The 9,861-nt window shown below is 36.5% G+C and overlaps 2 protein-coding genes across 3 annotated transcripts in view; one reads left to right on the top strand and one right to left on the bottom strand.

The window, feature by feature from the left end:
• Positions 1-615: 615 nt before the first annotated feature.
• Positions 616-2,893, bottom strand: LOC125672548 (serine/threonine-protein kinase Pink1, mitochondrial-like). Its single transcript, XM_048908748.2, has 2 exons — positions 2,369-2,893; positions 616-2,249 (listed from the first exon to the last, which is right to left on the bottom strand). The coding sequence occupies exons 1-2, from the start codon at positions 2,832-2,834 to the stop codon at positions 727-729; spliced, it is 1,989 nt and encodes a 662-aa protein (XP_048764705.2). The 5' UTR covers positions 2,835-2,893; the 3' UTR covers positions 616-726.
• Positions 2,894-7,519: 4,626 nt separating this feature from the next.
• The window catches only part of LOC125672557 (neural-cadherin-like), a 55,059-nt gene continuing 52,717 nt past the window's right edge, over positions 7,520-9,861 (top strand). Inside the window, exons 1-3 of one of the 2 annotated variants that reach the window (XM_056139204.1) lie at positions 7,520-7,570; positions 7,704-7,835; positions 8,171-9,450. In XM_056139204.1, coding sequence (XP_055995179.1) covers positions 8,214-9,450 — 1,237 coding nt within the window. In that variant the 5' untranslated portion in view covers positions 7,520-7,570; positions 7,704-7,835; positions 8,171-8,213. Of the gene's footprint in view, positions 7,836-8,170; positions 9,451-9,861 lie in introns of both variants that reach the window. The other variant, XM_048908758.2, reaches the window with a different exon arrangement.

Here is a 9,861-nt window from a genome sequence, read left to right as displayed (position 1 = left end):
GAAGTGAAAGGTCGAGGAGCTTCGTTTGTTTTTTTTAAATACTCCACCTTATTTCTTAGTTATCTTCCAATAGATGAATTTTACAAAAAGCCCCAAAATTCCATTCACTCAAAGATGCAGCGTGCCCAATTTCATCTCAATTTGGTGTTCTATAATAAGTGAAAAGTTTATAGGCGATAGACAAACTTCAATTATTAAAACTCACATCATCTAAATTCATAGGTGATAGGCAAACTTCAATTATTAAAACTCACTTCAGGCCATCATTAAAAATATTTTTGTTTGATGTACTCCGACCCACATTTTTGAAGGTGGGTCGGTAGGTATCTGTTTGGTGGGTTTTTTTTAATGTCATGAATTTTTTTTATATTTTGTTTTAAAAATAAGGAGAATTTTCTATTTCTGAAGGGAACCAAAAAAATAAAATAAAATAAAAAAAAAAAAAAAAATTTAAATTGCTGAAAAAAATGATCGGGTAGGAGCAAATTTGACGGGTCGGTCGGAGTACATCAAACAAATCAATTTATATTTTTAGCCTCATCTATGGTGAGCTAAACACTAAGGCATGAAGCCATGGACTGCATATTTTAATACCAGTCCAAAATTTTCACAAAATTTTGTCAGTTATAATTTATTTTTATCTTAAAGTTACAGTACATCTTAAACTTTAACACACATTTATTCCCAAACAGGAAACATGGGAAAACAAGCTTCAATCATGTACATTTAAAAATTATGATACCACTCGAGTGACTTTAAAAGCGATGCGATTTCAACTCTCTGGAGAAAAACTGTGGTCAAGTGGTTTTTCTTGACATTCTGTTTTAGCACATGAGCTGCTGATAACAACACAACTGTCTCCCTGATCATCTCCATCATCGGAGATTCATTGCGGTTCAGCCATTCTGGGAACAAAATGCACATCTGTGCAATATCTGCAGCGACTTTAGCCGTTGGTCTCAATTTGGGATCTCTCTTAAGCAACTGCTTAGTTAATTTTTGAATTGGTTTGGGTACTGCTGCTGGTAGGGGTGGTAGGTCTTTTTCATCATATGTGCTGCTATTCATAGGGCCCTTGTAGAAAGGATTTTCCTCACCAAATATCTCATATACTAAAGTTCCAGCGCTCCAAATATCAGATTTTCGGTAGTCAAGCCACACGTTTCGTCCAGGTTCTGCCGTTGCAATTTCAGGAGACATTAGTGCAGCATTTCCGCCTTTGTCGATGTTACTGGTATTGTATGGAATCACGAGTCCATAATCAGCTTCAGCTAAACAACAACCAAAGTCACTTATCACCAACTGTGGTTGCTCACCGGAAAGATCTACCAGAATATTATCACTTTTCAAATCTCTATGTGCAATTTCATTTTCTGTCATGTGTAAAATGCCTTCCAGTAGCTGAACTAGCAGGGAGCACCTGGTATTCAAGTTGACATTGTTTTGGGATAGAAACCTCTTCAGCGTAACATCATACTTTTTCATCACCAGAAAAAGAGTCTTATTTCTACCTAGGCCATTGTCAGGATTAAGTCGAGTCGGAAGGGCAGCAGGGTACATTTGTTTATCATTTTTAATCGCTGGAACTTCATCAACAAAGACGCCTTGCATGTACACAATATTTGGATGAGGCGGTAGAAGTTTTAGTTTCACTCGATTTCTGGCCAGCCACATGGATTCTTCTTCCAGATGAGGAGAAACCCTCATAGGAGTTATTTCTTTCATCATTCCTCTAAAAATCACATCTGCATTGGACTCTAAATCATAGTTGAACATCATTTTGATAGCTAGGTCAAATTCTGCTACTTCCTGTGGCAATGGTTCGTCTTTTGGCTCTGAATCAGTTTCACTCGTAATAAATGTAGTGTTCTTTTCCTCCCATTCTTCAGAAATTATTTCAATGTCATCATCTGACTCCATTATGACTTCGAAACTTCCTTCTGAATCTAAGTCATCTGATTCATCTGTTGAAGAAGAACACTGCCGCTGCATGTTTGGAATCTGACCTTTCTGAAAGCTTGCCTCATACACTGCAGAATTGCAGCCTTGGCCAATCATATGCCCAATTTTGAAGTCTGTGAATGTAGCAGTAGGAAAGATGTTCTTGTCTTCAGACGTTGGTTCCATTTTCATAGAGAAGACATTGCGAATAGTGCTCGACACTGTGTCATCTTCGTCAGAAGCAGCAGTTGACAACATGACAGCCACGAAGGAAAAGATGGGACGGCGATTTCTTGAGAATTCCAATGCTGTAAATTAAACAAAAAATAAAATTGAGGAGCTCAATTACCAAATTGCTACCCAGGGAAACTGCTCCGATTTCTTGCCATGCATCATATATGCTACTACATGTTGACATGATACATACCTGCACGATTTCGGAGATCCCGTGCGACAGTGGCCACAGCATACCGACTGGCAAATCCTCTGAGCCCAGAGGATAGTTTCGGAACATTCTTTTGACGTTCGATGGATTTGAGCACGATCTGTTCTCCTCTATGGTCGAAACTTTTGAGCTTTCGCTTCAAAATATTCTCCAAGAAGACTTTTCCTTTGACAAACCATTTTTTCGCCGAAAAGTTGTTAAATAAGAAATAATCGGGATTTCTGAGGGTTTGGGCCAGTGGACCAAACCCTCCTTTAGCGAACATGATTGTCACCTTACTCTGTTTCTCACGCAATAATTTGCGTTGTTTTGGGAAATAATGCCGCAGTGCATTGTGGTCTAAACATATTTGAAGGGTGCGTTCAGTATCGCGTTTTACAAAATACGAATTACGAGAAGAAGCATACAAAGCACGGATCATTATTACATGAAAATGCATTTTCGGCATTAATCATGTTATTCGCACCGCGCGATAAAGTGTAAGATTTATTCCGTAATGTCCCACCATCCCCCACAAGGTTGTTTTAATTTATACTTCTTTCACCGGTGCCATATTTGAATGTTTTGAAAATTTGCATATTCCTATAGTAATTTAACGGAATAAACCAAATTTAAAGAGCAAATAACTCTTACTAAAGGAAAAATAAATCTTACACTTTATCGCGCGGTGCGAATAACATGATTATGCCACAGAAGATTCCGTAATAGTTCAGTAATGATGACGGGCTAATACTAAATTCACATAGCGATTATATTTTCTGTGAAACTTCCAAATCAAAAATTGTAATTAATACGTACTAGAAACACGTTAATTACATCATAACATGTGTGAGGTTCTACAGTATTATTTCACTTTCACTTAGTAACTATGGACTCTACATTAAAAAAAAATAGCGAGATTATAATGATGAAAATCTGACATTGCACAAAGAACAGAAACGTGCCTTTCTGTTGGAGTCAAAGACGTCATTTTGTCCGTGCGAGATCATCTGGTTAGCCGAACTATTTATCAGACGATAACAGAAGTGAAAGTGAAGCTTGCGTAGCGCGCCCTCTGGTGAGAGAATGAATGTTTTCTATTGCATTCGGGTTAAAAATCTGCTCGGTGCAGCTTTTCGGGCGAGACTAAAATTTACGCATTCACGTATATACTGTATGAATTTTTGGAGAATACTCCATTGGATGATACATATATTTACTGTACATAAAAATACTCTTTAAAATATGGACTGTTGACATTTCCATGGATTTGTTGGCGTAGAAATATCGACGCCGTACATTCGTCAACACGTGGCAGCGGGTATAGAGTAACATTTTTCTTTGTGACAGTATTGTATAATGTCCAGTGCAACACAATCATAATAACATAAACAGCCCGTCATCGGAACAAACATATTCTGTCACTTGAAATGATTTGAAATGATTTCCTTTCATTAGCAATTTTTGTTAAATTCGAGCATTATGACGGTTCCTCTCAGTAAAACCATATTCTGATATTTTTATAAAATCTGCTGTCGACTTGTATAGCTTCAAACAGAATTGGAAGTGTTGTCATACTCCTCAAGGGATGTATCAATATCGGCTAAGATTCGGCTTGGCTCAATATTTAGACTGATACCTTCACCGAATCCCGGAGTAGTCCTTCATAATTCATGTCTGGAAATTTACTCTCAGCTTCGGTCGGTTTTAGCAATTAATGTGCGCTTAGGCGACACTGTTGTTCGCTTCAAATATGAAATTTAACTGCTAAACCGATATTCTCTACCACTATTAATCTTACATTGCTTATTGTCTAGGTATGAAGATCTCAAATTGAAAATAGTCACTAAATTTTCCGTTCAAATTATAACTTCCACGGCACAGTATTTTATCTCTTGAAATTCAAGAGTTCCTATAGTCTGTTTTATCTAGTTATTGATATACATTGTATCTCCTCATACCAACTTGCATATATTGCTACATGTAATATAAAAACAAACTATAGAAACTCTTCAATTTTGGGAGATAAGATATTGCGCCATGGAAGTCATCATTTGAACGGAAAATTTATTGATAGTTTATTTCATGGAATTTATATACTTAGACGGTAAGTAAAGCAGCATTAATAGAGATACATCTTTGGTTTAATAGTCAACTAAATTAAATCGTTTTCGATCGATAACCGTTGCTTGATTGGCTCCATGCTACAGGCTGCAACACCAATCATATCCTCCGTCTTGAGCTAGGAGACAAGTTAAATCTTAAACAAGGGATCTCATTGGCTTATTTGATTTAGCTTATTGCGTCATCTTCTGTCTCAAACCCATTTTGGATGGTGACTAGTGTCAAGTGTTAGTGCGAGGTAACGAAGCAATAACCCTTGACTTGTGAAGATGCCAAAATTGTGAAATTCCTGGGATGAGAGCCTTGAAAAAATGTTATCTTACCTAATTATTTTCCGAACATCTTAGCAAACAAACCTAGTGACAAATCAATGCCTCTGGAATAAGTGTTAGATGTAGAACACATACAATCATACGTCTGTCTGATATCTATCAATTCCTGTCCTTGTTTTTATTAATGTCTCTGGGTCACAACTTTAAAATGGGAAAACGTTGCAACAAATAACTTGATGCTCAAATGATAACGGCTGTTTTTGATTCAGAACTGACTAGAATAATAAACTGGTCAATCATAAAGATGATTTTCTGTCTTTATATATCTAAATTGTTATTCATATTTAAAAAGATAATAGATACAACTTCTTCACAAATACCAGAGTCGTTCTCTTACTGTCAGACTTCACTGGGACAAACGCATTTGTATTGAAGTATGGATCTGTTCGACGCCGTCCATTTTCCCATCGCTTCGAAATACAGTCATTGTCACCTTACGTAAATTACATAATCAAAGTTACCTTACTTAACTTACGTAATCAATGTTATCTTACCTAACCTACATAATCAATGTTATCTTACGTAATAAATGTTATCTGGCCTAACTTACGTAATCAATGTTAACTTATGTAACTTACGTAATCAAAGTTGCCTTACCTAACTTAAGTATTCAAGGTTATCTTACCTAACTTATATAATTAAGGTTAACTTACCTAACTTACGTAACCAAAATAACCTGACCTATCTTACGTAATCAAGGTCACCCTACCTAACTACGTAACCAAGGTTACCTTACCTATCTTACGTAATCAAGGTCACCTTACCTAACTTACGTAATCAAGGTTACATTACCTAACCTATGTAATCAATGTTACATTACCTAACTTATGTAATCAAGGTTAATCACCCAACTTATGTAATATGCCAGTTTCGAGATAAGAGCTCTCATGTGTAGGAGGTACATTTAATAGAACTTTGAGTGCCTAAGTGGAACAGAGTGAACCTACAGTCAGTGAGGAACATGTATTAAAAGCGGCTTCTCTTTAAATACGTAAATGTAGGAAATGCAAAATACTGTCGAAAGATTTTTTTTTTTTTTTTTTTTTACAAAAGCAGAAATATAAAAACAATGTCATATTTGAAAGTAATATCCTGGATATGATACCTACGACCAACGAAATTACGTGATATAATAATAATTCTATGTATTTACTTACTCTCTGAATACTGATCACTTGCTTAGTTTGTGTATCAGTTGAGTTCAGATGATGAAACAGCGTATGGGAAAAATACTAGGTACATTTACTTATGCAGTGATGAATATTCGTCCCACTCCCGCATGTAAACAAGTTGTTTCGCGCCTTACTTTGTACGAGAGTTCTTCAAAGGGAAATAACTCGAACTTATCTCGAAACCGGCATATTGAGGTTAACTTACCTAACTTTCGTAGTCAATGTTACTTTACATAACTTACGTAATCAATTGCAAGGTCACCTTACCTAACTCATGTAATCAATGTGATCTCACTTAACTTATGTAATCTAACACCCTGTAACTGTAAGAAGAGTAACTAGTACTCAATGATGGATGTACATGTATTATATAGTTTTCTACATCAAAATGGAGATCCATACTTTGACGGTGATTTGTTCGCGATGCAGCTCACAGTTTTGTTTTCGAAAACCGCAGAGACGTTTTGCGTTCGATTCCAAGAGGTCGTGATCTATAGTCACAGTATCACCAATATTAACGTTGTGTACGAATAAATCAATATATTGATAAAATGTAACACTACATATTGTATAAATAGGGGCGGATATAGGAAATTTGGAAAGGGAATGGGGGTTCTACCATTAATTTTGGTTTTTAGAGGGGGTTCCACCTTCAAAATGCATTTTAAAAATACCTTTTTAGCAATTTTTTTTCTGACGAAAGGGGAGGGGGTGTTCCGAACCCCAGAACCTGAATTCTCCATTGATAAGTATGTTTTTAAATAATGCGCTGTATCCTTCTAGGCAACTGATCCCACATTTGGTATATCCAGGGGTCCGTGTTTGCCCAACTCTTTATTTTGCATTCCTTATAGGAGTTATGGGATTGATCACTGTTCATTGTCTTCATTGTAACTTGTGATTACAGGTCTTAGTACTATACTGAGTCTTTGGTGCACGTGCTTATAGTATTTAGCACGATGCCTGCACATAGTTCCTATTGGCGATTTTTCGCATTTGAGAAGCAGTAGACGATGTTTGACGGCTGATTATTGCCGATAAATGGACTTTATTTCCAGTTCATCATGACGATGCGAGAGATAAGACCTTGACCGAGTTGCTTCTAAACGATAGAGGTCTATTTAATTATCATTTTATATCGAACATTTCGCTGAAAATTGCAAGTGATGGAGCTGGTGAAAAAGAAAACCAAGATGGTGGCATTATATACCTTGTGAATAGTTTGTTTATAGGAAGACCAAAGTTTTTATCATACAAGTTTAAAACGTCGAATACCTGTGATTTGAAGGTATGTTTGGACACAAGTACATGTATAGTGGGAAATTTTGATATTGAATTTATGAGATGCAATGATAAAAGGCCTCAACCGTGCGCATTCTTTTTTCTGTGTCGTAAATCGAAGTTCTATAGCCCTTTGATCTGTCCTAATATTTTCACGGAGAGCTACAGTTCTTGCAGCTAGCTTTACTTGTTCTCGCCTTTCCCCTCCTCGAGAAATCAAACGCACCTAAACATCGTTTCGCTTCATTACGTAGCAAATCCCGCCCCCACGGCTGTTCCATTTAAACGATCAAATTGTAAGTGAAGTTTAAAGAATTGTGAAATAGAAAAGGAAAACATATACATGTATAATATGTCATGTAAATTAATATCAAAGCATAGTGAATACTGATACAGATTTAGCATTGATCTGTCAACACTTGCGATAAGTTTCTATTTCAGAGATTTGTTGGTAGGAGTAAACTGGAACAGCAGCATTGTTTTGACACCTGAGCATGGGTTTAAATGGGGTATTAGGATGCGAAGCAAGTGGAATGATTTGGGTGTGAATTGCGATTAAAGGTCAGTATCAAAATATTAAGTAATGAAATCGCTTTAAATTTTTTTGGTCATTTGCATCATTTGTAGACCTAATACCCTTTCGATCTGCCGGCGGCATGTTTGATGTCACTTGCCCTCTGCTCAAAGAAGAAATGGTGCTGGTAGTGCTACAGTCCGATGTTTCGTTTAATTGTAAATTCATGATGGGAAAATATTTGATTCAACAGTGTAATTGAGAACTAAGCATCTGAACTTGATGTAGAAGCTTTAATCAAATCGATCAGACCAGATATTGGTCTACTGAACATGTGGTTGCAAAAATTTGATCATTACTACATTAGGAATTTTTGTTTCAGATGTAAAAAGAAAATCAACAAGCGTTAAAGAAAAAAAAAAATCATGGTGTTCACAGGATGGAAGGGCGCAGGTGCATATGTGACAATTTATATCTGGATTATTTATCTCTGCAATATATGTGGTGTATGTGGAGAAACTAGCGTCATCGTGATTCCTTTTACAATCCCAGTGAACTCATTGATAACAAAACTCGCCTCTCGCCATGCTGAGTTCGCCGTCACTGACAAACTTGCTCGGTCACTTTTCCACATCTCAGAGGATGGAAACCTGTCAACAAAAATGGAATTATTCTCCCATGTTGGAAGTTCATTTTCGCTGACATTTTCAAATGATTTTAACGAGTATCCATTCATTGACATTTTACACTTGAATATTAGCACCACAGCTGATTTAAAAGCATTTTCTAGTCAAACCTTTCAAGGCACAATTCAAGAAAATTTGCCACCTAATTCAGAAGTGAGATGGAAAGAAAGTATTCAGATTGATTTTAGAGCAGTGACATTTACACTAGAACCTTCAAATAATCATTTTGAAGTGATAGTTAAAAAAGACTCTCCTTATATTCATTTGAAAATTGTGTCTACAAGTTTGTTAGATTGTGAAAATGCAGGTGAATATGTTTATATTTTGAAAGCATGGATGAATGACACTTCTTTCACATCCACCATTCTGAAAATCAAAGTTCTTGATATCAATCGTAGCATTCCAAAATTTTCACAGAAAATTTATCGAGCAACAATTTATGATAGTCTCATTGGTGTACCTAGTACCCGTATACTGAAAGTCTCTGCCATTGACCAAGATACAGATGAAATTATTTACAGTCTAAGTGATACATCTGTCTTTACCATTAATCCCAACTCTGGACAGCTGTCTGCCAAAGCAGTACGTCTTGGAAGTCATAACTTTAAAGTCTATGCAACAGATACCAATGGAAGACAGTCGCAAGCATGTGTGTCAATTCGTGTCCTTCCCAGTACTCTTAAGTTCAGACCATTCCATCAAATTTCCAAACGACAGACCAAGTTCATGACTGTAGAGAAATCTTATGTGGTTCTCGAAAATCAAACAATTGGAACTGTAGTCTTCAGTGTTGCCTCCAAACCAGCACCGCCCCCAGGAACCGAGTTCTACTCCATTTTGTACGACTCTATTCAGGCCTTCCAGGTGGATACGAGGGGAAATGTGTACCTGAAGAGTGGCCACACCCTGGATTATGAGAACCCCCGACACAGAAATGTCACGCTCCGCTTCAACATTACCTCGTCTCTCTCTAAAGGTTTGTGTTGTTATATAGAGTACGCAATAAGATAGGGCAAAAGTTTAAATTTGCAGATATTCCTGCTCGCTCAAGTACCAACAAGTGCTACATTATACCCCCATCCTAGAAAATTTTCAAGTAATGATATACATGTACTTTAGGCAAATGTATGTACATGACATATTTATACGTACATGTATGTTTTATTGTTCAAGGGATCATATGGGGAAAAAACCATTGTTGTGGAGTTGACACATGTAATTATTTTCTTGGTAATTTATATCAAAGCATATACATACATAGTTGCTTTGATAGTGCAAAATGAGCTTCTAATGTTCAACATGTTGATATGCCTGCAACTTGGAGAAAGATTGTGATTAATTTATTTCCTACTGATCCGGGTTAGAATAGGTCCTCAGTAGACAGTAC

This window comes from Ostrea edulis, chromosome 1 (assembly GCF_947568905.1).
Source record: "Ostrea edulis chromosome 1, xbOstEdul1.1, whole genome shotgun sequence".
Classification (NCBI taxonomy): domain Eukaryota; kingdom Metazoa; phylum Mollusca; class Bivalvia; order Ostreida; family Ostreidae; genus Ostrea; species Ostrea edulis.
This window is presented reverse-complemented; position numbering and strand designations above follow the sequence as displayed.

What these genes read in the sequence shown, in the direction of transcription:
- LOC125672548 (XM_048908748.2), bottom strand. Translation starts at nt 2,834, where the DNA reads ATGCCGAAAATGCATTTTCATGTAATAATGATCCGTGCTTTGTATGCT. An exon ending in GGATCTCCGAAATCGTGCAG is followed by an intron (nt 2,250 to 2,368) that starts GTATGTATCATG and finishes TTTAATTTACAG; the next exon opens with CATTGGAATTCTCAAGAAAT.